This window comes from Pseudonaja textilis, chromosome 13 (assembly GCF_049901715.1).
Source record: "Pseudonaja textilis isolate UNSWEBS1 chromosome 13, rPseTex1.2, whole genome shotgun sequence".
Taxonomy (NCBI): domain Eukaryota; kingdom Metazoa; phylum Chordata; class Lepidosauria; order Squamata; family Elapidae; genus Pseudonaja; species Pseudonaja textilis.
This window is the reverse complement of record NC_142002.1, coordinates 21,180,010-21,207,682: the sequence shown is the minus strand read 5'-3', so window position 1 is coordinate 21,207,682 and position 27,673 is coordinate 21,180,010. Positions and strand designations below refer to the sequence as shown.

The window sequence follows — 27,673 nt, the reverse complement described above, 5'->3', positions numbered from 1 at the left end:
TTACCTAACAATAATTGTTTATTTGGAATTGCACACACTGACACCACACATATAATGTAGAGTATATAGTATAAATGCTTATTGCTAGCACAGGTCTTTCGGAAGGTACACAAGAGAAAAAGGAAACTTCTTTTCACCATGAATATTGGCTATAACAAGACAACTAATTTCTTAGAACATTTTTGGTTTAAAAAAAAAAAAGCACAGCCTTCTGCAATAACACTACAGGATGTGACATTCATGTTGCACAGCTCAGGGATAATATTTGTATCTTGCTTGTGCTTCACCACTGGCAGAGAAGAAGAGCTGCGACCAGGCCCTGGCAGAGAACGCTGGAAGGGGAGGGAGGACCGAGGCAGCCCTGGCACTCGGAGGGAGCTTCTCCTGTGCCAGGCAGGTGGAAACGGGGGGCACCTGCACGCACACCCACGGGGCGCAATGAGGCTTGTCTAGAAGATGCCTGCTACTCTGCGGCCCCTGTGCTGCCTGGAGCCAGTCTTGGGCGCGGCCTGTCTCCGAAGGGGCCGAGGGTTTCTGGCCCAGGCTCATTTGGGAGACCCATCCACAGGATGCAGCGGTCCTCCCAACAGGCCAAAGGTGGCCCGAGAGCCCCGGCTCAGCGCAGCAGCCCCTTCAGCCTCTGGGCTCCCGAAGCCCTGGGAGGCAGCCTGGGCTTTGGCCCAGCTCCTGGGGAAGCCCGGCCAGATCTGGCCAAGTGCTGTGCTGAGGCTGGCCGTGCGGTTCCCAGGAGCCCCCAGCTCCACAGCCAGGAACGGCGGGGTGTCCAGGGGCCCCCAAGTGAGTTGAGGGCCCCTTCTTTTGGAACAAAAGTTGCTGCCTGAGATCATTTCAATGGGGATGGGGGTTCCTGCTGGCGTAACTTGGCTCCACCTGCCGACCTACAGCTTCCCGGCTTAATTCCAGCCGCCTGTCGGTAGGCCGAGGTTTGTGGGGCCGTTTGTTCTCCTCAAAACCTCTGCCAGTAGGGGAAGGGACGGCTGTTTGGTCACCCAGGGGAGCCACTTCAAAGGGGGCCAGGTTGGCACCTGGGGCAAAATCGTCTGGGGAGCTGAGAGTGAGGGAAGAACCGCCTGGATGATCGGGACTTTGGGAGTCAGCTCCCCAAGCGACTCGGAGGCACCTGAGCAGGGGAGGAAAGGATCTGCCTCCCCCCCCCCCAAAGTGCCTTCTGCAGCCAGGCAAGGGGAGTAAATGGAGGCTCCCAGAAGCCCCTTCCTGAAGCAGCGGAAAGTGCTGCCTCTTGGTGACCCCCAGGGAAAAGAGAGGGAATGGGGGAATGGCTGCCGCCTCTCCAAAGCCCTTCAGGAGCCCCAGCCGGCCAAGCCACCTGTTCCTTCCACCCGAGGAGAGCTGGCAGAGCCTCCCAAGGCAATGGCACGGGCAGCGGGATGGCTGCCCACCAGGTGACCCAGGCCTGCCTGGCTGTGTGGCCCAGAGAACCAAGGGGCTTTCCCCGCCAGGGGCTCCTCCCGCAGCTGGGGAGGGGGCCGTCGTCCAGCGCAAGCGTCTTTCCAAAGGTCAAAGGAGGGCAGTGTCAGCAGTGGGAAGAGCCCCAGGTTGAATCAGGAAGGCGGCTGCCATGTTATCTTAAACCAAACAAACATCAGTGTCACTTTTTAACAATTCCTGAGTGCTCAGTGGTCCCTCTGGAGAACGGCAGAGGCGCGTCTGGTGCTGGGGAGCCCCCTCCTCCTCTTAGGAGTTCTTCTGAGGAATCCGGATGGTCACCGTCTTCACTTCGGAGTATTCTCGCAGGCCATACTCTCCCCTGGCCGCAGAAGGAAGAGGAGGCATCAAGGCCGGGCCTGGTGCCCCCAACCAGCCCTCGGAGGAGCCTGGGCCGTGGGCAGGGCCAGTCCCTACATCGGCCGGAGGAGGGTCAAGAAGGATGTGGACAGCTGGGACTCACTCCCCCAAGGAGGAAGACCGGAGCCAGGCACTCTTGTCCAGCTGGGCAGTTCCAGGCAAAAAGGGAATCCTGGTGGGCTCCCCCCCCCCCCAGTGTTATCCAGCAGGGGGAGCTGTTCTCCCACCCCACCCTCAACTTCCCCTTGATGGGGGGGGGCTGGGACCCTCTAGATTCCCCCCCCCCCCTCCAGAATGACCTGCTTACATTTCTCTTCCGTTGCCGGACATCTTGTAACCCCCGAAGGGACTCTGGGCATTTAAGGCGTTGTAGCAGTTGACCCTGGATGAAAAGAGGGAGAGGGGCATGAGGGCAGCCCCCACCTCTGCCCCCACCCAGGACCACTGCCCAGCTGTGCTCCCAGCCTCACCAGACAGTTCCTGCCTGCATGGCGGAGGAGACGGTCAGCGCCTTGTTGATATCCCTGGTGAAGACAGCAGCCACCAGCCCGAAGTCGGAGTTGTTGGCCCTCTCGATCACTTCCTCCAGGGTTTTGAACCTCAGGATTTCTTGCACAGGCCCAAAGATCTGGGGGGAGAGGGAGAGACAGAGGGAGGGCAAAGGCATTGATGGGAACAAGGATTTGTGTGCTAGCCCTGTGTGAGGCTTCAGAAGCACATGGGAAAGGATGGCTTTGTAGACGCACAATTAATTGCACAAAAGAAATTCACGAAGCTTTCAGCCTGGGGCAATGGAAAACAGAGGAACAATGGGAACGGCAAAAAAGGGTGTGCCCCAGAAATGTTCCCCTTGAGAAAGCGACACACAACCCACCCCCCCCACCCCCCCGAAGAGACCCCAGCTGCAAGGCCGAGAAGCACCCAGTGACACCTCCTCGGACCAGGGAAGGGCGGGAGAAGCGCCTCCGGCCAGTTCAAAAGAGACTGGCTGTCCCTGGGATGGACTTATTGGTGGCTCTTCCAGGAAGCCATGGAGATAGATGTTGGATCAACAGCCAAGTAGGGCCCTATGGCCGATCAGCTCAGGTGGACTTGGGGGTCTGGGTGAGCCCAACAGAAGGAGTTGAAATCACAGCAGGGGAGGGGAGAGGGGAGCCTGGGGGAGGGGGGGGCAGTTGGGTACCTCTTCCTTGGCGATTCGCATGTCATCAGTCACGTTGGAGAAAACGGTGGGTTCAATGAAGAAACCCTTGCGCCCCAATCCTTGGCCCCCGCACTCCAGCCTGGCCCCTTCTGCCACGCCGCTCTGGATCAGCTCCAGGATCTTGTTGTACTGCTTCTGGTCGATCTGGAGAGAAGAGGGAGAGGGGACCCTCTTTGGCACTCCTGCCCCGCCTTCTGGTCCAGCTCCCCCCGCCCTGCCATGGAGGGTCTCTCCCAGCCGCTGGCCCCAGGCACGAGCAGCCCACCCACCTGTGGCCCTTGCTCGGTGGTGGGGTCAAAGGGGCTGCCCACAACTCTCCTCTTGGCCCGTTCCACGCTCCTCCGGACGAACTCCTCATAGATGGGCTCCTCCACGTAGATGCGGGAGCCGGCCGTGCAGCACTGGCCTTGGTTGAAGAAGACCCCTTGGTGGGCCTGCTCCACCGCCTGCTCCACTGCAAGGCCAGAGAGAGACCCCTAAGGCTTCACCCAGCAGTGTCTGGCCCTCGGGGGAGGGGGCTGCTGGACCAGGGGCTTAAAAGCCCAGCGCATCCCGTGGCTTGAGGGGGGTGTGTCTCTGCTGCATGTGGCTCTGCCCACAATGGACTCATTCCTGGCTTTGCTTGCCCAAGCCGGGCTGGATAAAATCTGAGGCAAGGCCGAACGGGCCCTGGGTTCCGATGCAAAGGCAGGAGCTCCAGCCCTTTGCCTCCTTTGCCTGCTGGGGTCCAGCCTGGACTTTCTTTTGAGAGATGGTTTGGGTGATTAGAAAAAATATTAAAAAATAATGTAAGTCACGCTGCGTTCATAGAATTAGAGGTTAGTCTACATTGATAACCACTATAAAAGAAAATCAAAAACCACCTTTTCTTTCTCTTTTTTTTCCTGCACTTTGGCCTTTTCTCTTTATTTTAAATATCATTTCTTAGTTTTCTGTCTTCTAGAAAGAGAGGGAGGGTTGTTCTGAGGAGTGCACTGCAAAGAGGCCAACTTACAATCTGCGTCCGCAAAAATAATGTTGGGGCTCTTCCCCCCAAGTTCCAGCGTCACCCGCTTCAGGTTGCTTCTGCCGGCTGCTTCTTGAACCAGCTTCCCCACCTGAAAGGAGGAAGAAGGAGGAGGAGGAGCCTACCCTTGCCAGGGCTCCGGGCAGAGGGTGCCACTTTAATCCCTCCACCAGCCCTGCTTTGGGTGGGTCAGAAGCAGTGGGGAGATTAGATTGGCACTAGCCACGAGGGAGACATGGGTGGGGGGCAGGCCGGTCTCGGTTCTTCTCAGGTAAGGCCGAGGTTTTACTCAAAGACAGGCCAGTAGTGCTTGGCTCTACTGACACCCTTTGCACCCTGTTACAGAAGGCCTGATGGAAACAGATTTTACATTGGTTCGATTCGCACAGAGCGAGGTTTCTCTGACTTCAGAACTACCAAATAACAGCCCAATAAACGTATGCAATTTCGGGGGTGTGTGTGTTAAGGGTATCAAAATCCTATTTGTTCTCCACCCTCATTCATTCATATTCTTTGATCCAGTTTGATTTGAATTGCTTTCTTTGTAACTGGTTAAAAACTCTGTCTTAAATTTGTGGTGAGTTGCTTTGGAGATGTGGTTTATGGCCGAATGGTGACATTAAAAGGGAGGAAAGGAGGTCTTGCAGGTATCGGACATCTGGAGCACCCCAGGCTCATGCAAGCCTCTAGGAGGGGCCCATTTGCTGTGCAAACAGGGGGGGCCCTCTCGGGCCGACATGGAAATCTGCTCCCTGAACCAGCTGGCAGTTGGTGTGCAGCTCTGGTGCCCGGCTAAGCTCCTCCTGCCAGACCAGCTACCACTCCGTCCAGGAGGCGGCTCTGCCCACCCTCCATGCAGACCTGGGTTGTAGCCAAGGAGGGTGGGAGGCTGGAGCAAGACGTTTCAGGTCCCAGGTGGAAAACGGAAAGGAGCTGCCCCCCAGGGGAGGACCCGTATCTGTGTTCGGGTGGAACTTGAGGGGGGGGGAGGCCCTCTGGGCACGGGAGGGCTTCTTTTGGCGCCAAGAAGCCTGCTTCCCTGACCTCCTCCGCTGGCTTCTGGGCTTCCATGGCTGGGAGCAGCTTCCTAGCCTTGCAAGGAGGCCCCGTTCAGGGTTGCCACTGAGATGGAGATCACTGCCCCGTTTGGCTAGAGGATCTGAAAAGAGGTCCAGGAGCCAGGCAGAGAGGCGGGGGGCTCCGGGTGTCCAAGATGCCCTGGGAAAGGTGCAGGGCCAGGAGGTGGCTGGCTGGCCAGGAGGCTCTGGCAAGGAGGCAGGAGGCGCCTGCTGAGAAGGGCAGCGATGATCAGCGGTAAGACAGCTGTTTGCTCCAAACGTTTGCTTGGCGTGAACCAACATTGGCCTCTCCCGTAGTTTGCTTTGATGGTCCTGCCCCGTATCTTGTTGACTAATGATGAACTCATGCTTTGTTCAGCTCTTCACGGCAGAAAGAAAACACCCTCCCCGGTGAGGCAGGCCCCCTCTTTCCCAAGCCTTTGATCGACGTTGTTGAGGGACCTGGCCAGGCCTCTTGGACCTTGCACCAAAACCATTCAAAGCAGAAGGAGTCCAGCTCGCTGGGGCGTGTCTCTGCGGCACCACCCAAACCCCCGTCCATTCATCTCCACGCACCAGCCGCCTCCGATGGCCCAGGGAAAGGAAACTTGGATCGAACTTCAATTGTTCTGAGATGAGTCTAGAGTTTCTGTCTGCAGGAGATGGGGGGGGTGGAGGGGGGGGGAGGAAACCTAACTCATCTTTTGAGAGGGAACAACAATGCCGCGGCTTTGGGACAGAAACTCTAGCTAAGCTCTGGGAATTTACAAAGCTCCCCCAGGAGGAGCCAAGCGCAATGGGGCAATCTACGGTGAATTATGGCTTTCCAGCTCCCAAAAAACGACACCCAAACCGGCCTTCCTGAGTAAATCCCAGTGTCTTGCTGGCCTTTCCTCCCCCAAGGGCTTGCCCGAAGGGATCAGGTCCGGTCAGGCGTTCGGTTTCCAAGAGCCCCCAATCAAGAAATTCCCAGGCAAAGAATTTTTAAAAAGTCCAACTGTGGTTATGGCTACCAAATGTCAGGCGGAAGAGACACCCTGCCAGACCTCCCAACTTGGGAGCGATAACGGCCTTTTGTCAGTTGTCCTAGGAAGCATTTCCCTGCCTCCATCTCGTCTCCTCCATGGCTTCCTGCGGCTCAAGAGGCCTAAGGGAAGACCTTCACTCCCAACCAGGTGAAAAGGGGGCAGGGAACACCCCTCCACCTTTTGTCTCAGAGGTGGAAAGGAAGCAGAAGGCACTCCAGCCCCCCGGGGGGGGGCACGGAAATGACCCACCGATGCACCGTTGCCTGCCTGCCTCCCCAGCCAATGTGGGGCATGCAGAGCAAGGCTGACTTGGGACAAACCCGGTTGGCCCACAGCCTTGCAGCCTGGATCCATTGGTTGCCCAGGGAAAGGTGAGCGCAACTCAGAAATGGCAACGGTGCCACGCAGCTGAAGGACAAGGATCAAAGGAGCCCCCTTCAGAGGGGCAGTGGGGGGGGGAGCTGGTAGAAAGGGAAGAGAAAAGCAGGAAACCCCCCTCCCCCCGCCAGCTTCTCCGAATGCTGCCTTGCAGACGAAGGGAGCCACAGAAGGTAAAGGAGAAGCTGGCAGTCACCATTCCTCTGGCGGAGAAGGGGGGGCGTTTTGCCCGTTTCCCCACTTCTGATGCCTGGGGCTCAGGCACAACTTTGGGAAAAATAAGGGCTGCTTATTTGGGCCTGCTTTGCAGCGCCGTCTCTAATGAGCCATGGATGAAAAGCTGGCGATGGGGGACCGCGTGGGGAAGTGACCCATGACCAGGGAGTTTGGCGGAAGACAGACCCTGGCCGTGAGAGGCTCATGGGCCGCCAGCCCTCCACCTGCGGGAGGTGAGCCCTGCACAGAGGAGGGGGCTCGAAGGGGGCACATCAAAGGGTCCCGGGAGGAGCATCCATTCTGGTGCCCAAGCAGGAGGAAAAGGAACGGGGCCGGGACCCTGGAAAGGCTGGAAAGGCCGAGCCAAACCTGCATCCCTCCCGGCGGAGGAGCCACGCTCCTCAGGATCAGCCTGGGTGAAGCTGCAGACCTTCGCTGCAGGAGGCCTTCCCGTGACCAGCCCGGGCCGGGATCCTCTCGTCACCAGAAACCCTCCTGAATTTGGCGGCACCTTTTTCCAACCCAGCCCGCGGGGGGGAGGGGCGGCAGGGGCACAGCTGAAGAACAGGTGCCGCCTTGGTTTCCAGCCCCGCCATGACAGAGGCTCGGCCGGCCGAGGGTCTCTTCCTACGCAGCCTAAGGATTCTGGGGGAAAGGCCTGGCCGGCCAAGGGCTGCACGGCTGAGCGTGGCATCAAGAACGCCTTTGGCTACGGGGGAGTAAAAGAAAGAGGGGGAGGGGTGCAGGGGGCTGGCAAGCTTGCCCGCCAGCCCCCGAGGACCAGCCAGCCGGCTCCAGGGGGGATCCGAGCCCCACCGGAGGACCGCAAAGCCTGCGTCTTTTGAGACGTCGGTGGGCCTGAGCCGAAAGCTGCTCTGGTGGCTGGAGCTGAGTCTCTTGGGTAGCCAGGAGCAGACCAAGAGCCCCGGCAAGGCCTGGTGGGGTAGCGAGGGGGCTTCTCGGGGCCCAGCAGTCCAAGGAACGTATCTCGAGGCCTCTCCGGAAGGGACTCGGCTGACCGGCTGCTCCAGGAATTCCACAGGACAGGAAATCAAAACCAAGACGAGGCAGTTTACACTCAAGCTGATCAAAATATTCCAGCTGCTCCTGCTCTAGGTTCTTCGAGAACGGCCTTTTTCTTCTTTTTTTTTCACCCTGCAATGCTTTTCTCTTCCTGTTACCAGCTTTTCAAAGCAAACAACCGAATCTGGGCAAAATCCAGAGCATGTTAATTTTAAACGCCCATTAAAACGAAAGCCCTCTGAAATGACAGGGAACATTTATTTTGGCTGCAATCGGCAGTTCTGAAACCGAACCTTTCCGTGTTTCCTTCCCACAGTAAGTCAGCAGCAGCCCGTGCGAGAGTCTCCGCTTAACCAAACACTGGAGGCTGGAGCTGTTCCCCAAATTCACCAGCACAGGCCGGCTCCCCAGTCTCTAAGGGGAGGCCGCTTCCCTCATTAACCTGGGTGAGTCATGGAAGGTGCCTCGAGGGGGTGAGGCTGGGGGACACACACACACACACAGAGCAGGGAGGACGCAATTACACACAAGGTCTGGGAAAGGATGGGCAGACGGGTTGCCACGACTGGAAAGGCGCCCAAGTACTGGCCCCAGCACCAACCACCTGGCACCCGCTTTCTCCCTGAGAGCTCCGGTTCCTGAAGGGATGGGGGATGCTCTCTTCTCCCCCCAGCCCCCACCCCACGGCACCCACTCTTACCTCTGTGGAACCTGTGAAGGCGATTTTATCGATCCCTGTGTGCGAAGCAATTGCCGCCCCCACCGTGGGTCCAAATCCTGGCAAAATGTTGACCACGCCTGGAGGAAACCCGGCCTGTGAAGGGAAGTGGGCAGGGAGGGAGGGAGGGAGGGAGGGCACGGCTGAGCGAAAGCCGGGGAGAGCAGGGGCCCGGGGCCACGCACCTGCCGGGGGCTCCTTACCTCCTTGATGAGGGTGCCCAAGTAGAGGGCGGTGAGTGGGGTTTGCTCGGCCGGCTTGAGGACCACCGTGTTGCCACAGCAGAGGGCTGGCGCAATCTTCCACGCAAACATCAGGAGGGGGAAGTTCCACTGTGCAGGCAGAAGATTTCCGTGGTGAGTCAGCCAGCGCATCGTTTTAGTCAAGGGAAAAAGGGGCTGCGAACCGGTTGGCCGGATAGGTTGGCTTCGTCCTGATCCTCGCAGCAACATTCCCCTGCCTTCCAAGAACCGGCCGGGGGGAGCAGGTGCCACACAAGCTGGCACAGGGAGGCTGGCACAGCGGGCCCCTTAATGCCCCCCTGGGAGCCCTGCTCCGTTTTCCAGACTTTTCGGCACCCTTCCTGCCAAAAACCGGGTGCCCCGAGGGAGGGCTGGCTATCCTCTGCCTGCCCAGGGGGAGAGCGGCCCTTCAACTGCATTGCTCAGCAGACCCTCCGGGTCCCCTGGGAAGACTGGCCCGGCGGTCCTGGGGCGTCTCAGGAAAGAAGGCCCAAGGTATGGCACCCACTGCCTCCCTGCTGGGTGCCCCAACATTTCGGATCTATTGAAGGCAAAAGGTGAAATGCCTCCACGAGGGTTTCTTTTCCTTTCTTTTCCTTTCCTTTCTTTTCCTTTCTTTTTTCTTTTCTTTTCTTCCTTCCTTCCTTCCTTCCTTCCTTCCTGTCTTCCTTCCTTTCCTTTCCCTTCCCTTCGTCCTTCCTTCCTTCCTTCCTTCCCTCCCTCCCTCCCTCCTTCCCCCCCTCCCACCTCTGCTTCGGTCTCTCTTGGCCCCCAGCCACCAAAGGCTGCTGGGTTGTTTGGCTTTGCTCGCTCTGGTCCTGGGAATTCTGGGGCTGGAGGCTCCCTCATGGCGCTGCTCTAAAACTCTATTAAGATGTGCAAACAAGCAGAGGGGAAGGGAGACGGACGGCCACGGATCCGCCTGCCGTGTGTTTCCCCCCCCCCCCGCCCCGGCCTTGCCGCCCCTAATGAGAAACACACCCGGGCTGAAGCCCCTTCAAGGGAGCCGATTCCAATGAAAATAAATACGAGGTGCAGCGGAGAGACTCACCGGGATGATCTGTCCACACACCCCGATGGGCTCATGCCTCGTAAAGGTGAAATAATCTCCGTCTGGAAGAGAGGAGCCTGGTTACTCTCACGAGCACCCCAAGAGGAGCAACCAGAGGGAGAAGGCCAGCTGTGCGTGCGTGTGTGTGTGTGTGTGTGTGTGTGTGTGTGTGTGTGTGTGTGTGCAGATAAAAAAGAATGAGGGTACCAGGGCTACTCTGGGGAGCATCACACTGCCAGCTACGAAGGCCAACTGCTCCCATCCTCTGGCCCAAACAAGCACGCGCGCACACACACACACACACCCAAGCCTTTCTCCCTTTCAGGGGCTCCCTCTGCTCCTTGCGCCAGAGCCCACCGTCTGCCTTCAGGAGGGGCCAAAGCCGCCCGACCTGCTGACCGATTCTATGGACTTCCTGGCTCTTCTGCTCTGAATGGGGCCCAGTCCGGTCCCTGCCTGGGAAGGCTCAGTTTGGAAGGGCTGATGCGAGCCAGCACCCACCGGGCATGTTTTGGCTCAGAGGCCAACCAAGCAGGACCTGGCCAGAGAGGCCTGGCGATGCCGGACATCGCTTGCCTGGCAGAAGGCTGCAGCCGATCCGGGGGATGCCGGGCCCAGACCCAGCCAAAGGAGAGAGGAAGGGTCTGCCCTGGCCTCAGGCGAGGTGGGAGGGCTTCTCTGGGACTTGGGCCGTTTCTCCAGAGCTTCTGAGAAGGACCCTGCCAGTTCTTGGTCGTGAGGAATGGCATCCCAGGCCCAGCCTTGTTCCCAGCCGGACTCGGATCAGCCCCGGGACATCCTTTGCCTGGCCCTATTTCCCACTCCTTCCCGCCGAACATTTTGGGGAGGGGGCTGGAGGGAGGAGGACCTGCCTGGCCAGCTGGGATCTGCTTTGGTGAGCAGTGATGTTTTCAAGGCATTCCAAGGAGCCGCACAAAGACTGGCCAGTTATCAGCAAAAAGGGAGCGGAGAAAGGAAGCCGGTGCAGATACGGGAAGCTTCCACCCCACGGAGGGGGGGGGGGAGGGGAGGGCCCGGGAGGCTAATTAGGGAAAGGCCCAGGGGAGATAAAGGGAGATGGAGCCCCCCCACCTGTCCTCCTGTTGGGTAGGCCAGAGCCATCTGGAGGGCATCAAGTCTGGGCAGGCCCTACCAGGCAGGGCAGCTGCAGCCAGCTGTTTCTCAGGGAGGGGCTGCCTCTCCCCCAAGGGATGTTTGGGACTTGACCAGTTGCTGACCGACCCCATTTGGGAAGCCACAGACCCCAAACCAGGGGCAGCAAGGAGCCATTTTCTCTGCTCTGCCGAGCGATTCAGAGTCCCTGCGCCTGGACGAAGGCAAGAGGAGGCAGGCGGCAAATGCCAGCCCCAGACTTCCAGGCACATTGTTTCCACAGGTCACCCCTCCTGGAGTGGGCTGGATTCTTCCTGCCCTGCCGGGGCCCGCTCCTTCCACTGAGAAAGGCCCCACGGAAGCTGCCGGGGGCCCAGGAGAGCTGAGACGGCTACCTGCCAAGCTGGGGGCTCTATCTCTCCAGAAACCTACCTCGGGGGTGGGCGTTCGGGCACTCGGGACTTCCCTTAAGAGGCCCCGGACTTTGGGGCTTGATCAGCCGGTTTGCTGTCCAATTTCACCCGGCTCGGCCACATGGCACCTCCTTTTTCAGGGCTGAGATGGGGCCCCCGAGGGTGAAGCTTGAGGCCAGGCCAGGCCGGCTCCTTTGACTCGGCCCAACCTGCCAGGAGGCCTTTGGGACCCCTTTTCCTCCTTCTCGGGATTTGCAGTTTAAGGGGCCAACGGAGCGGCCTTCCCTCGTGCAGAAGGGTTTCTGGGAGGAGGGGGCTGAAAGCCGGCCGTCTTCTCTGTGCCTTGCCTGCCCACCTGATGTGCACCATAAAAGGGGTGTCGGTGAGGCCGAGGAGCAGCGTTTGACAAAAACAGACCGCCTGGCCCAAACGCTGGTCCTGCTGCGGCTGTGAATCGTCCTTCTGGGCGGAAACCACGCAGGCAATGCGGACAGTTTTACTGTTTCCATAAAACCCCTGAAACTCCCTGGCAATGAAAAGGATCCTGCTTTCAACTGGCCGCTTGTGGCTCTTCGTCTGGCTGTGCCTCGGCAGCCTTCCCCAGCTCAGGGCACAGGGAGGACGGCTGGGGGGGGAGGATCAGCACGCTCTGCTGCCCCAGAGGACCAGGGGTCTGCAGGAGGACCAGGGGCACAAAAGGGGCCCCTCAAGCGGAGGACGGCCCTGCGTCCACTCACAGGGAACCGGTCTCCTGGGGGGGCTGGTGCTGGATCTTGAAATGGCAAAGGTGCCAATGGCCCAGCTTGGAATTTAAGGACCAGTGGACCTCTGGCTTCAGAGGAGGAAAGGCAGGTGCCCCAGCCTGGCACCGGAAAGAGCCGCAGAACGAATGCAGGGCAGACTCTCACTTACCCACCGGGATGGTCAATCCGTGAATCTTGTCTGCCCAACCGGCAAAATACCGCAAGGTCTTGATGACGCCGTGAAGGTCGACGTAGAAGGCCTGGAGGAAGGGCTTCCCACTGTTCAGTGACTCCATGGTCTGCAAGGCCAAGGGGAGCAAGAATCAAGGCTTGGTTTTCGACCTGGCAGCAGGAACGGCAGTGAGGAACATCCTCCCGCAGGGACAGCTGCTCTTGGGGAAACAGGCTGGTCCATGCCAGCGGGCACTCAGGGTCTGGTGCACGTGAAGAGAGCGGGCGCAGAGCTTCCCAGGACCGCCAATCCATCTAACGGCAGAGGCCTAGCAAGGAGCAACGCAGTGGGGTTCATGTGGAGTGCATCCCCCCCCGCTCCCCCCCCCAGCTCAAAACCCTGAGCCTTTGCGAAGGGGGCTGCTGCTCAGGACATGCGGCTTCCACTGTGCACGGCACCCCAGACAGTTCTGTGCTGGGGGGAGGGGGGCACTGTCTTTTCCCACAGGGTACCTCAAAGCCATTCTGGCAGCAGTTTTCTGGTATGTCCCCCTGAAAGGTGGGGAGGCCCCCCCACAAAAGCACCCTGGCTCTGGTGGCCCAAGGGCCAGAGGTCCAACCCCCAGCAGAAGGCAAAATGCCCTCCGGATGCTGGGACCAAACGGCTACCAGGCAGCAGCTCCCAAAGAGGAGCTGGACGTCCCTCCAGGGAGAGCCGAGCGGGGCTCAAGAATGCCCGTCTCAGCTGCTGCCCGAGGCTCCTCTGCCAGCCGAGATAGCTCCCGTGCCCTACCCCACTCAGGCTCCAAACCAATCAAAAGGAGCCGCCGCAGGCCCTGGTTGAGGAGACATTCCCATATTCCTCTTCAGGAGCCTCCTAAAATGTTTCCTGCCACGGCTTAAATCACTTTTAAGAGCCCCCGTTATCTGCCCACGAAGGTTGCGGCAGAGGAAATGCATCCATGGAAGCCGCCGCTGGGCGAGAGCCATAAATCCAGCTGAAGCTCAGGAGGGCCACCGCTCCTCCGTTTCCCCTGCCGGTGGGGCCGGCAGCCGCATCTGTGGTGGACAGATTCAACAAAGGTTTGGCTCAGGAACCACAAATCCAGCCACCGGCAGACGGCCGACTGATTTGCTGAGCCCCTCCCTTCCCCCGTGGTGATTTTACAGCGTATGCTGGTGGTAAGATGATTTAAGTGTTGACAAAGCTGGAATTAAGATGTTTGCTGGCTTAGTTCAAAGCGTCTGACATGTGGAAAATAACATTAGCTATGCCACCGTGTCGGGTCTCACCACGTGGGGCCTGGGCCATGCAGCTCAGCGCCTCTTGGGCACCCTGGGCGGGGGGAGCCCAGATCTGCCCCGGGTTGACCAGGAGGGTGTTTGCACCCTTGTCAGCCGACTCTGCCCTGGAGCTCAATGGCTACCCTCGGGCTCTCCCGAAAACGTACCAGGGCTTGAGTGGAAGAAGCGTTTGGAAAGGCAGCGTCCGGCCTCCCCCCCAGTGTCCCACCCGCCTGACTTACGGCAAGGAGGGCCCGGTCTCTCTCCACCAGGTCGGCCAGCTTCTCCAGGAGGTGTCCTCGTTCAGAGGCGTCCATCCTCCGCCACACCGAGCCCAGGGAGAAGGCCAGCCGAGCAGCCAGCACGGCCTTGTCTGTGTCAGCCTGCCAAATGGGAGACGCAGGTGGGCCGGAGATGCTCCGGGTGAGCCAAGAGCCCCCCCCCCCTTGGCAACCGGAGACCCCCCAGGAAGTCTCGAGGGGCCAGGGGAGGCCTGGATGTCAGCTCTTCCTGGCTGTGGAGCCAGCCAGGTCATTGGCACCTGGCCATTTCCCTCTCAGGCTGGCCTACCGCACAGGGCCGTTGTGGGGAGATGCGAGGACAGGCTAGAAGGCCACTTATCTTTACCTTGTCAGCTTCTTGCACTTCACAGATCTGTTCTCCTGTTGCAGGATTAAATACGGGGAATATTTTCCCACTCTCTGAATTTTGCCACTCATTGTTGATAAAAATCTGAAAAGGCAAGAAAAAAAAGGGAGGGGCTTTTTGGTTTTGGCTAAACTGCAGAGGTTCCCCTTCCTCTTTCCCCTTCCGGCCCTTTTGGGGTGCTGGAAACCCTCCCCCTCTCCTAGCGAGGCCTTTCCCACCGAGCACCTTCTTCCTGCACCCGAGTCCCCTTAGGACGATGTTCCCAGCATCCCCGGTCCCCACCACTGATCCCTCCCCGGGGCCTGTGGGAGCTGCAGCAGCGCTTGCACCAGGGCCTCCCGGTTGGGAAGGTCCCCCTGGGCTGCCCTGGAGGACGGCTCCCTGCCCGCCTCCTTTTCTGCCTTGCGCGACCGGCAGAGACCCCCCCCCGGTTGTGCCTGGCTCAGAGGAGAGGGAGAGCCTCCAGTTTGGGCAAAGCTAGGGCCCTCCCACCGGCCCTCATACCCCCCAAGGTGGACCCCGTTTTCCTCGGGGTGAGGCTCCCAAAAGAACTGGCCGCAAGCAGGCTGAGAGCCACCTTCCCCGTCCAAGGCGGCGCTGCAGGGGAGCCTCTTGGGCAGCTGCATCTCACGGAAACGGGCCGGCCGGGCACAGGAAAAGGCGGCGGGGGAGTCGCTACTGTCAATGGTTAACATTCGCTTCTTCCTGTCCCACCACGCTGTATAAACAAAACTCAGGCTTTGCCAGATCATTTCTGTAAGCGGACTGCCTTCGATTTGGCTGTGAAGGGGGAATATTTACTCTCTCCTCCATACAAAGTACCTCGTCCAACTTCTTGGAAAGGTTTCAAGACCTGAAATTCAGCAGCTGGCGGCTCTACAAGCCCGACCTCATGCGGAAATAACTCACTTTTGGGGAGTTTTAGGCATCTGGTGTCAGGTAGTGCCACGCCACAAGCCCCCTCCCTGCTTGGCGGATTCTTCAAGGATAAAGGAGGCTTCGCCAGCACTTTTAAGAATTTACAGTGGACGTTGATTAAATGCGGAGAGCCGAGCCGCACATTTGATCTGACTTTCATTAGGGCCAGTTCGTAAAAATGCCACCGGCTCGGACAAGGATGACACATTGTGCGAACAGGGATCCCTGCGAAGCCTCAAATGGGGTTTTCGTTCCCCTCGTTTGTTTGGTTCTTATTTATTGCAACCATTGTAGTGGGCAGTGTTAAATCAAGGCGGCTACTTGACAGCAAATGTTGCTATCAGTGAATTATACACAGCTCTTCCCCGAGCCCAGAGGAAGAAAGGGACGCAGCCCCAGGGAGAAAGGGCCCCTTTGTAAGTCATGCCCAGATTGGCACCGCCCAGAGGGGGCATTGTTCCTTCTCAAGTGGGAAAGCGCTCCGGCCCCGCACAATTGCCCTGGAATCAGGGTTAATGAAGGCTGGCTGCAGCCATAAATCAGCTGGGGGATTTTTACAGCTTAATTCAGCCTTAAGCCACAGTGCGTGTGGGTGAATATATGGCCGGTAACTGATTAACCAGGTTTCCCAAGAGTTGCTAAGACGGGGTGGGGGTGGGTGGGGTTCGGACACAAGGGGAAGGGGAGGACTTAGCCATAGGCTTTGTTGTCATCCAACGCGGTCATAGCCCGGACTGGGGGGGCAGGTTGGTTCTGTCAGGCTGGGGGGGGGGCATCATCCTGGAAAGTGTGGGTGCAGAGAGCTCTTGGTGCCCCAACTCTGCCCCCTGAGCTCTGGCTGACCTCCTGCCCCTCGGCTGCACCAACCAGCTGGGCAAATGGCACTTGGTGCCCATCGACCTTCTCTTAGCCACAGGTCAATGGAGTTGTGGGCAGTTTTAAGGAGAGAGAGAGAGGGAGGGAGGGAGGAGAGAGGGAGAGGAAGAGATTGCCGTCCATTTGGGCCCGGAGGTCACAGTCGCTGCCTGGCCTGGCAAGCTGGGAGGCTCCCATTTCCTTTGCTGGGAGACCCTCCCGTGACCCCCTCTGTGCCGCTGGGGATGATGTCACCGGGCTGCCTCTTGGACCAGCCACCCACCTCCAGCCAGCGTCGCGGCCTGTGGTCAGCCACCAAGGCGGCCTGTGCTTCCCTGGCCCTCGCTTTTCCCTGGCTCTAGTGAGCCCCGTCCTTGGGCTCTTGGACATTCCAGAAGGATTTTCCGCCTTCGGTACAGGAAAGGGATCTCAGCGTCCACTTCACGACAGGCTCCCCCCCCCCGCCCCCCCGGGGGAGAAGGAGGTTTCTGGGTGAATCAGAATTTCCAGTTGCCCTGACTGGGTTTCCGTTTCAGTTCCATTGGAGTGATTGGTTTCTCATACGATGCTTGATCCTCTGAGAGGTTTTGAGGCCAAACCTGTAAAACTGGAGGGGGGGGGGGCACAAATGCCAGAGACACGTCTGGAGGAATCACAGCTGTTTGGCCCCAAGCGTCCGTCCTGCGGCTGGAGCTGAGCACATAACGGTACTTTGGGGGGATAATTTCGAAAACACGCAAGGAATGCGGCCGCTTGCCTTTCCCTTGGTAGCTATTTCATAACCCTGCTGACGCAGGGCCAGCACCTGAGCCTCTGGACACACTCCGGCCTTCCTGTCCTCATCCTGGGCAAACGTTTCACGGGCCCTGGGCCGGTTCCAGGGGCCGAGTTCCTGAGAATTCCCCTGCTTTGGGCCGGGGCTCAGCTGCCCTGATCCGCCCAAGGCCACTTCCACGCAGGAGGGAGGCTTGAAGGCCTGGGCTCAGCCCCCCAGAAGAAGGCTGGCTTGGCCCTTGGACAGAGGAGTGGGGAGGTCGGGGGGCCCTGCCTGAAACGACTTGGCCCTTTAGGAGAAGGGACTGCCAAGGCCAGCCCTCTTCCGTAGGACGAGCACCATGGGGACAGGACCCAAGTAGGAGGGTCGGCCTGTCCTTCTGGGCCCCTGAGACCGAAGCAGGGAGGGGGGGGCTGATTGATTTGACCATTAGTCTTCCAGTTGCCCAATTGGGGGCAGGGGGGACACCGAATAGCAAGTGACCCACATACGCCGGTGGGGTGCCAGGCAGTCGGTGGCAGCTGAGTCTGGGGTCCTCCACCTGCAAGATGGCGCAGAGGCCCCAGGAGAGGAGTCACAACTGCAGAGAGCCCGGACGGAGGGGGAAGCAAAGGAGAGGGGCCGGAGGAGAGCCCGATGGGGAGTCGTGGGGCGCTGAGGGAAGGAGGGAAGCTCCCCTTGGGGGTGGGGCGATCAGAGGGAAGGAAGGAAGGAAGGACCTGCTTTGGGGAGGCAGAGAAAGAATCTGTCCCCAGAAAAGCGGGCAGGACAGGCCCCGAACCACCGGCCGCTGCTGATCACATGGATCTCGTTCAACTCCGAGGACTCCATGGCTGCTTGCAGGGAGCAGCATGACACCAACCAGGCCCTGCTGGGAGAGTTTCCTGGTGGATTGGGCCCCTTTTCAGTAACACAGGCTTGAATTATGCCTCTCTGTGTTGTTTTAGGTGAAGAGAGTAATTCTAGCCTTCCTGTTCATAATCAGCTTCTGGAAATGCTGTTCTTTACCAGAGAACACCTCATCGTTTTAGGGAGGACACAGCCTCTCTCTCTCAATATTTATCTCTTAAAAAGCAAAACAAAGAAAGGCCATGGGAAAAAGACCGGGGCGGGGGAGAAGCCCCCATTCCGCTCGGCTTGGGAGCCGCTTTCTCCACAGAGATGAGAAAAGGGCTGGAATGCCGCTGGCTCCGTCCTTCCCGGCCCCTTTGGCCCGATGCTTCTCCTTGGCATGATAAATCACGGCCGAGCAGCTACCTTGCCCGTTTGATCTCAGCTCAGCCCCGAGATTCAGTGCTGAAGTGAAAAACTCCAGGTCTGATAGGCCAGCGATGAAGCGCAGAGCCCCCTGACCTGGGGAGGCCCCGTGCAGCCCGCCTGCCCGCCTCTTTCCTGCTTTCCCAAGCCCAGCCTATCGGGGGGTGTTATGACCAAGCCGGACCTAAAGAGGGGTTCCCTGGCCCAAGCGACCCCCACAGCCAAGGGCTGCTCCCAAGGGGCTGCAAAAGCCAAGCTCTGCTCCCACCCCAAGATCTCCCCTGATGGGCAAAAGCCTCTTTCGGGCACTTGCTCATTCCCGGGCACAGGCGGCTTTCTGCCGAGAGCTTGGCCCGGGTGGCAGCGCGCAGGAGTGTCCCGGAGGGGCCCTTCCGTGGCAACTGTCCACGGCAGTGCCGGTGGCGGCCAACAGCCGGAACTGAGTTGCAGGGAGCTCAGAGACGGGGCAGCTTTGGATCCACCCAGGTGGGATTACTTGCTGGGGCCTCGCCGCTGGCTCCCTGCAATCCCTTTGGGGATAGGGACCGGGCAGCTCTGGGAGTCCCATGAAGGGGGGCTTCTTCCACCCCCTCTCAGCAGGTCCCCGAATCCCTCCTTCCTGCTGCAGGGTCTCCGGGATCTTTTCTTGCCCGGATTCAGGCCATGCCGAGCCCGCAGAGTGGCCAGTTTCCAGGGCGGCTCTTGGGCAGCGTGCCAAAGGCCTGCACAGCAAGCTTTCCCCTCTTATCCCGGGGAACTCAGGGTACACACCTGGCCTGGGCCAGCTGGCACCAGGAGCCCCACAGCGGCCCAAGCCCACAAGAGGAGGGCTTTATCCTGGGGACCTTGGGGGCTGGAACCAGCCCTCCCCACCAGCCCCCCCGCCCCCTGGAAGAACATCGGGTGAGCCAGACAGGCCTCTGGCCGGTTCCCCAGCTCCTGGCTCTCCTCTCTGCAGCTGCTGCCCTACTTTATTCACAAACAGCGCCTAGTGCTTGCGGAGAACGTCCCAGCCGCCCAGGACTGTGCAGGCAGCCACTGCGGGGGCGGGGGGGGGGGGGCGGGGGGCTGAAGCTGCACAGCAGGAGCAAGGAAGAGGAAGAGCCCTGATCTTCCCCTCCTGGCTGGCTGCTGCTGCAGCTCTGTGGAGGCTCAGCCAAGGCTGGCAGGTCAAAGAGGGACCCCAGGGGAGACTCCCGGATCCCCCCAAGTGCCTGGTTACAAAAGGGGATCCACCCCCTGCTGCAGAAACCAAAGGCTCCTTCCCTCTCCCAGAATTGGCCCCTTCTCCAAAGCACCCAGGGAGCCACAGGCCCTCCGCACCAGCACAAGCCCCGCCCCCCCGCCCAGCCTCTTGGGATCCCGCCACCAGTGCCGGTGGGGTGGGGGGGGCATTCGGTGCTAGACTCAGAGCAGCCCCAAGACATCACTTGGCCTGTTGGCTTTGGCTTCATGCAACATGGGAACCTGGCTGTTGTTTCCACAGGTACCTGGGGCAATTCTGGCTTATTCCACAGACCATCGTTGCAGGAGGAGGCCTGGCATAGTGCCGTGTGAGATCCCAGGGACTGTGATTCATCCTGGGGGGTATCGAATGGGCCCCTAACCCCCTCTTTCCTGAAGGTCTGAGTCAGGACAGCCTGACCAACATTAATGGCCAGCCCTTCCAGCTGTTCCAGCCCTGAACCCGGGGCCAGTGGTGCCCTCCGTTCTCTTCTTGATCCTGGCTGGGACCCAGGCAGCTAGCAAGGTTTCACAGACAGACACAGACCATGACCAGCTAGCATTCCTCTGACAGTCATCTAGCGGTCCAAGGCCACCTCTGCTTTCCTGCAGCTGGCAAAGCTGCCCCGGCTGTGCCGTCCGAGAGGGCTGGGCAGCATGCTGGGTGCCGTGTTAACCCGAGCCGAGCGCTTTGTCTTGCAGCGAGAACGGCATATTGGGTCGATAAATCCTGCCGCGTTCTCCCTCCATCCCTCCACACGTTACTTCGGGGGGGGGGGGGGAGGCTGTTTCATTCAGACACTTTCTTCCAACTTTGCTGCTTAGTTATTCATTAAATGTACGTCTTGCCACAATTTCATGGCTCTCAGCAGTGTTCAAGGAATGAGAAAGAAAAATGAAAACCTACCTCATAAGATTGAATTATAAGAAAATAAAACCTAAACTACAAAAATGAATTAACAACCATTCTCAGCAGAACACTAAAAATAAAACGCAAAAGAGGCACGGAAGCTGTCTGGGAGAAGCTCATTTTTAAGAGCCTCCAGGAGGCCATCGAGGGGGGAGAGGCTGGATCTCTGGAGGAGCCGCGTCCAACGGCTCCCCTCCAGCCCTTGCAGGCTGTGCCCCTCTGCCCCCCCCCCAGAAGGGTGGGGTGGCTGAGCTTCTGGGGGCCCCCACCCTCACCAGCTCTTGGGCAAAGGACTTCCGGAGGGGTTCTCAATGTCACAACCCACAGAAACCTATTTGAAATAAAACGGTTTTTATGGAAAGACAAGACCAGAATGCAGGCAATCGGCAACATCCATGGAAGCCCCACAAAACTGACCCATTAAGGGCTGCGCAAGTTAGGAGGCGGGAGGGAGATCTCCCCTGGTGCCAACCAAGAGGCCAAGGGCACCTGCAGGGCCCAGCAAGGCCTCCCTGCCAGCAGGCTGGCTCTGCCTTGGTCTGGAGCGTGCCAGCATGGGGACCCGCTGCCCTGGCCTTGCCCCTTGGGTGCCCACTTGCAGACCCTGCCCCACTCCCTCCCCCATTCAGCTTCAGGTTGCAGGCAGTATCCCTGTCCCCGAGCCTCCCCCGCAGAGGTGAGAGAGATGTCCCATGGTAGCCCCCCGCCCCTTCCACCCCCGCGCTGTCCCTGGTGAGCGGCTCCACCTTTGCTTCAGAGGAAGGAGGCGAGCGAAGAGCTCCCAAACCGGCCCGAGAGGCTCAAACAGGCGGCCGGGGAGACCTGGATTGTTTCAGAGGGGGCGGGGGGAGGGGCGCGTCCCTCCCAGCCCAGCGGATGGGGGGCGAAGACGCGTCCCGCCACTCCGGGCTATACACTCTCCGGCGGGGGGAATTCCACTCTTTCCGCCAGCGCAACTGTCGAAGCGCGGAGGAGTCTCCGGCGCCGCCGGCCCGGCCAGGTGGGGCCCACCTGCTGCAGAGCCGTGCCGCGGCCTTCTCTCCCGAGGTGCCCGGGCCGGAGCGGGCTGACGCGGCCTGCTTGTCCTCGGTTTCTGCCCCTTCCCGTCGCCTCTCACCTGCGCCCTTAGGCTGCGTGCCTGGCTGCAATGTCCCCCCGGAGGGTCGGAAAGCTTCCTCCCGCCTCTCCTCTCCTGCTGAAGGGGGCTAAGCAGGGACCGGGCAGAGGGAGGGGCCCCGCTTGGAGCCTCCGGGGTGGAAAGCGGGGAGGACCAGGAGCAGCGTCGCTGCTTCTTTCCATGGGCGCTGCTGCTGCTGCTGCTGCTGCGTCGTCTTTGCTACCTCATCTGTTCTTTTGCCCTCGATTAAGAGGCACCCTCGGCCGGGAAAGGGGTTTGCAGCTCCGGCCATTGTGCTTCAGAAAATGGCAACGCGTTGAAAGTTTGGCCTGCTTTCTGCAGGCTGGGGGGTGGGGGAGGCATCCAGCCCGACTTACTGCTCCCAGGGTGCCTTGCCACAATGCAGGAGAGTGTAGATTTAATTGAAAAAGGAAGCAAAATTTGAAACTCCCTGCATGAAGTTCGGAAATTGGAGTCCATTGAACCAGCATGAAAGCAGAAGTCACCCCCCCCCCAGACGCCTTTCCACAGCCAAACATAAGAAGCAAGCTGGAGGTTGGGGGGGGGGTTGTCCCCAGGATGCCCCCAGCCGCCCTTAGAACAAAGGCAACCACGCTGGCCACGGACCGGCTTTGGGGCTCAGCCAGCACAAACAGAGCTGGACGTGGCTGTCCCACTCATGGGCCTCCTGGCTGCTCACAGGCTGGCTGGGGAGCATGGGGAGGATGGTCCCGCCTGCACTGGAGCTGTAGCCCTTTCTTGCAGTGGAGGAGAAAAAGGCCCTGGACTCAGATGACGGCCAGATTTTGGTGTGGAGAGATTTCCCTTCCCGGCCCAGCCGAGGGGAAAGCTCAGCCGTTTCTGCTCTTGGCCTGCCTAGCTTGGCCTCACCTGGCTGGAGGAACCAGGCTGCCTGTCGGGAGGGTTGGTCTGGATGCCCTCCCAGAGCCCTGCCAATTCTAGTAGCCTAGTAGCCTGCAGTGTCAGGCAGCCGTTTGAAAATTCATGGATGAGTTGCTCGGAGGAAGAAGAGCAAGGAAACCATCGTGCCTTTTAATAACGGAATCTGAATGAGACAGTTTAAGCCCTAGGACCATTAATCATATTGTTTATTTAATTAATTGCTGGCATTCATTATAGCTGCCCAACCCAACTGGACGTTTTACAACACCAAAGAAATCCATAAAAGCAAAGAAGACACCAATTCAACAGACCAAACCCAACAAGAGATGAACTCCTGGCCTGGGACGAAAGACAATGGATCTGTCATCCAGCCCTTCGCCAGCACACAGGGGGTTACCATAAACCATCATCCTCAGCCCATGCAGCCAAGCAGCGCCCCAGGGGGGTCTGGGGGGCAAAAGAAGCCAAGATGCAGTTGGGGCTTCAGCCCTGCTGCTGCGGCTGCCATCTTAACTTTTTTGACCTGGGCACCCTCCTGACCTTGCCGCTGTTCTGAAGTGGGAAAGCATCAAAAGGGGCCCCCTCACTCCTGCCTGCTGCAACACCCACCCACCCCGACCAGCACTTCTGCTTTCTCTTCCCAGCCGATCTCCAGAAAGTGATGAACTGGGTTTACATAGCCGAGGGGGCACTGGCTGTCCCGCAACCCCCCCGCCCACCCCTCTTGGCGCTTCTCCATCCTGAGCACAGAGTGGGCAGAAGACCAACAGGGCTGCCTCAACCTTCATAACACACTTTGTCTTCTGATGAGGGGCTGTTTATCCAAGCCGGTTTATCCAGAAGCCACACTGGGGTGGGGTTGGTTGCACAGGCCCCCTTGCCAAGGAGAGGGGGCTGGCTCCACAGACCCACCAAGGGGAAGGGGTGCAACCACGTGTCCTGCCTCCCCATCAGAGATGGACAAAATGGCCGTTTTCTCAGGGTTTCTCCAGGCCAGAGGTGCTAACTGCCCCCACCACTGCAAGTCAGGCGGAGGTTTGCAAAGGGATTTTCCTGCCTGTGCTCATCCCTCTGGCCTTTCTCCCCCCACCCCAGCCGTCCCGCCTCATCCTATCTGGGACCCCTTGGGGTGGGCCCTTCCTGAGGGAGGGTCACTGGGAGCGACGTTGATGTGAAAAGTGGCCCCCGGCTGGGAAATGGGAGCAGCCAGGCTGACAGTCCAGGTGGGATTCAAAGGAAGCCAAAAGATCTTTTGGAGGGACAGCCAAGTACACCCCCTCCCCTCCCAAGGACCCCTTGGGTCAAGGGCAAGGTGGGCCCACCCCAAGAGAGCCGCTGGCAGAGCCAGGAAGCCAGAGCTCCAGGGCAGAGAAGAGCAACAAAGAGGCAGGGGCTGCAGGCGCAGTGCCCCCCCCCCAAAGAAAGAGCCACGGCTCAGACAGGGATGCCTCTTGATGCCACGGAGGGGCATTGGCTCCAGGGGCCCTGACAATCTGCTGGACGGCCCCAGGACTCCTGTGCCTTGGCCTGCCTTTCGTCGGAGTCCCGGGCAGTGAAGGGGGGCTTTTCTTTACGCCTCCCCACTTATGCTTTCTGCAAACAAGCGCATGCATGTCCTGAAGCACACTTCCTGGGAAGCATTGCCAAGCGAAATCCTTGGAATTCATTTGCAAATTGTCCAGATGCAGTGTCCCCCCCGCCCCCAATCCCCAAGAGCACAGAAGGAAACGGGGTCCAGGGCCCCAAAGCGCTTCTGAAAGGGAAGCCCACAATCCATGCGCCTCCCCCTCCGTCCTGAGCCAGCCCAGCCTCAAAAGGCTGCCTTTCTCCATTGGACTGAGCCCCAATTAATCTGCCTGCCCCAGGTTTGGGCTGGCAAGAGCCCAGAAGGAGCCGCACAGCTGCAACCGAGAAGCGGCCTCATCTCTGAGCAAAGCCGCTGCTGTCGGAAGACTGATGGGTCACCAAGGAGGGCTTTCTTTCGACAGGCTGGGTTTATTTAACACAAACTTCTAGGCAATGTAAACCATTTCTAGAGCTAGCAAAATACTTCCTGGATCTTCTTCCCACCTCCAACCCCATAGCATGCGCCTGTGGTGAACAAATGGAGAAACAACTGCCGTTGCCCCACAGGCAGGCAGGCAGGCAGGGGGACTGGCTGGAGGGTGGGAGGGGGCATCCGAGGGGGTTGCTTGTGCCCCTGGACAAAAGACTCTGGGGCCCTGGACGCCCCGAGGAACGAGGCCCTCCCTCCCTCCCTCCCTGCCCTGCACCCAACCCGCTAAAAGGGCCCAGGGGAGTGGGGGGGTCTGGGGCTTTGGACCCTCCGATGCAGCTCCCGACTGAGGGGCAAGCTCTGTCCTGGCTGGTGTAGAGCCTCACACCAGTTCCCTGCCTTCTTCTGCCAGAGCGAACAAGCAACAAGAGGAAACTCTCTCTCTCTCTCTCTCTCTCTCTCTCTCTCTCTCTCTCTCTCTCTCTCACACACACACACACACACACACACACACACACACACACACACACACACAGAGTGTTTCTTGAGATGCCGAGGATGGAAGCAGCTCTCTTCCCAACTCTGCTTCTGAACAGGATTGTTTAGAAAAGTTGTCACTTCAGAGCGAGAAGGGAGCCCAGCGCCTGAGGGAAGCCAGTCGGCTCTTTTCTGCCTCCCTGTTTTTCTTTCCAGAAAGTGCGATCCGGCCTGGGTGGAAGTCTGGCCAGAGAGCCAGGACTCTCCATTAAAGGCTCCAGGGAGCTATAAATCACTTGTCAGGCCTGCCTGGGGAGGAGAAAGGAGGATCGGGGAGAGAGGCGGCAGGGACCCCAAGAAAAGGAGCCGGGGTGGGGAATCTAGCAATGAATCCCCTTTTTTCATCCTTTCCCACTTTTGTTTTGTAAATGTCCCCCAGATTCTCTCCAGGGATGTTTGAAAGAGGACGGTCCCACTTATCGCCACCACCAAAGACGGAGCTCTGCAGAGCAAAACCTGGGACTCTGCGAGGGGGGAGCCCCTGCAGCCCCCAGGAAGAGAAGAGTTCGACTCCCACCTGGCTCGGCTTGGATGATCCCAAGACCGCGTGACACCCCCCCCTGCCCCTGGCTGGACGCATCTTCCTCCTGGGACGCTTCCCTCCTCTGGAGGTCTGACACCAACTCAGCCCCCATTCCTAGTAAGCCCCCAGAGTCGGGGCCCCTTGAAAGAGAGGGCAGCTTTGCCTCTTCCGGTTCTAGCGTGCAGAAGGCCTGCCCACCTGGCTTCACCTTGCCTTACTTGCAGGAGCCTCTCCGCATGTGCTAAGTTATAATGCCAGGTGCCCCATCTGTCACGACCAACAGCCCGCAGGGGGAGGAGGATGCTGGGATTTGTAGTGCAGCCACCGGTCGGTCGCCAGCCTGCCCGCCCGAGAGGAGTGAGCAGAAGCCATGACTTCCTTCTGCATAAAACAAGCAGCCAGAAGCCTCAGGCCTGAGGGGAGGGCCCCAGGGCAGAGCGCTCCCCCCAAGAAAGAGGGCCTGGCACTCTGCTGGACCAGCGGCTCCACCTTCCGTCTGCCACCCGGGTGCCAGGGCAACCATCTTGCCCCTCTGCAGACGTCAATGGGGAGAAAGAGGTCAGAAGAAGAGGTGCTTCAAGACACTCGGGGAGATTCTGAGCTCCGGCCAAAGATCAGCGATGGAAAAAGGAGGGGAACACTAATGTTGTCCCCCTGCCAGTTAAAGCGAACAGTTCAATAGAAAGAACAACGGAAAGACAGAGTTGGGAGGGTCCTTGAAGGTCTTCTAGTCCAACCCAGGAAACCCTATAGCATTTCAGACAAAGGGGTTAAGCAAATGTGGTAGACATCGAAGGGAGGGTGTACCCACAGCCCTTCACCCCACTGAGCTCCAGAGACTTACAAGCTGCTTTTGCAAAGTTCACTGCAGCTCCACCCCACCTGAGCTCCACCTCTCACTGAGCTCCAGGCTTCCCTTCCCTGGAATCTGGTCAGTGGTTGACAAGGGATGTTAAAAAAAATGACTGCAAACAAACGAAGGGTTTATTTTTAAGATGAATGTGGATAATTGATCCAAATGATCTGCAAGGCTACATAAAGGCTTTTAAATCTGCTTAGCCTAGCTATTTCTTAATTTTTTTAAAAGAAGTGGTAAATGAATAAATAAATGCAGAAATTCAATTTGAAAGTAAAATGATATTTAGCAAATGGAAATAAAAACGCACCACATAACCACCCTATCTTTAGGCTGGTACCTCCCTTCAAGTGTGATCCATTGTTTTTTCAAGGTTGAAGCACTGGATCTCCCTTTAAAGCATTTCAGGATTAGCGAATGAGGAAAGTTTGACCTGGGTTATGATCTAATGGGAGCATCTCTTGCAAAATTTCACCCCGTTGAAATCGCCCTGAAACCTGTGCAAGGAATCTTCCTGAGGATTATGTCCAACATCACTGAGTAACAGAAACAGGAATTCACAGCCAGAAAGTTGCAAATTTCAACTGGCCAATAGAACCTGAAGTAATTGTATCTCAACCTTTGACAAATTCCAAGTCTGCCTCATGTGTAAATACATAAAACAAAGACTTGGAATCTCAGGATGGACCCTATTTAGTGCTGGAAAACAAGAAATGAGCCTTTCCCCCATCAAACAGTCCCAACTATTTATTTCCTTAAGAAGCAGCTCAGCAAAGGAGGACTCCATCCAAATTAGCCAGACTTGATTGGGTTGCATCTCCGACAGGAATGCTAACGGAAAAGCCGAGATGGATCTATTGAGCCGGTTTAAACAGAAAGCAAAACAAAACACTCACAGCTTTAGTTGAAAAAAACGAGGTTCGAACAAAGGAACACATAACTTCACCCAAACTCATCTGGAAGAACTGACATTTAGAAAGAAAGAGAGAAAGAAAGAAAGAAAGAAAGAAAGAAAGAAAGAAAGAAAGAAAGAAAGAAAGAAAGAAAGAAAAAGATTGTTAGAGAAAAAGAAAATTCTGATGTAGTAAGTTAAAAGGGAAGCTGGGAGACTGAAATGCAAAGGGGTCTTTTTCTCCTTTGTGTGTGTGCATGTGTGTGCAAACGACGGCAGCGTGGGTCTCCCTCTCGGCGCCTGTCACCCGGTCCACTGCTGGTGCTCAGGCTCTGGAGAAGCTCTGGAGGAAAGTGCAGAGGAGGAGGGGAAGGTCCCTCCGGAGGCTGCTCCCCTTTGCCAGCATCCAAAGGGCTTTCCAGGAAAGGAGGGAGGGAGGTCACTTACTTTGGTGTGCTTGATTTCCAGGTTGAGGGTCGGAGAAGGCAGCAAGTGCAGAGAAGCCATCAAGGCTGCCGGGTCCGCCTTCATTCCAGCAGGCACCTCAATTTTGCTGGAAGTCATCGCCTCTCCCGCCTCTCCCAGCGCAGCTCTGTCCCCGTTATCTGGCGCGGGATGGGGGGACGGATGAGGGGTGGGGTGGGGAGAGACAGAGAGACGGGGGGGCGGCGGCGGACTTTCTCGACGTGACTCCCCGTCCCCCAAGAGGAGTGCTGAAGACGCGGCTGCTCTCCTCGGCGCGTCTAGGCAGGTGTTAAGGCGGCCGCTTCTTATAGGAGCCGAGGGC

At 58.4% G+C, this 27,673-nt stretch overlaps 1 protein-coding gene across 1 annotated transcript; it reads right to left on the bottom strand.

The window, feature by feature from the left end:
- ALDH1A2 (aldehyde dehydrogenase 1 family member A2) lies at positions 1 to 27,673 on the bottom strand. Its single transcript, XM_026709819.2, has 13 exons — positions 27,334 to 27,673; positions 14,103 to 14,207; positions 13,718 to 13,858; positions 12,190 to 12,319; positions 9,752 to 9,813; positions 8,662 to 8,790; positions 8,441 to 8,554; positions 4,026 to 4,128; positions 3,301 to 3,485; positions 3,011 to 3,175; positions 2,298 to 2,455; positions 2,135 to 2,209; positions 1 to 1,789 (listed from the first exon to the last, which is right to left on the bottom strand). Exons 1-13 carry the CDS (start codon positions 27,448 to 27,450, stop codon positions 1,717 to 1,719), a joined length of 1,557 nt encoding a protein of 518 aa, XP_026565604.2. The 5' UTR covers positions 27,451 to 27,673; the 3' UTR covers positions 1 to 1,716.

Bases quoted from the DNA above. Each gene is read 5' to 3' on its own strand.
- ALDH1A2 (XM_026709819.2), bottom strand. From the start codon at position 27,450: ATGACTTCCAGCAAAATTGAGGTGCCTGCTGGAATGAAGGCGGACCCG. The intron at 14,208-27,333 runs GTAAGTGACCTC...TTGCCTTTTCAG, and splicing joins TGGAAATCAAGCACACCAAA to ATTTTTATCAACAATGAGTG. The intron at 1,790-2,134 runs GTAAGCAGGTCA...TTCTGCGGCCAG, and splicing joins TCCGGCAACGGAAGAGAAAT to GGGAGAGTATGGCCTGCGAG.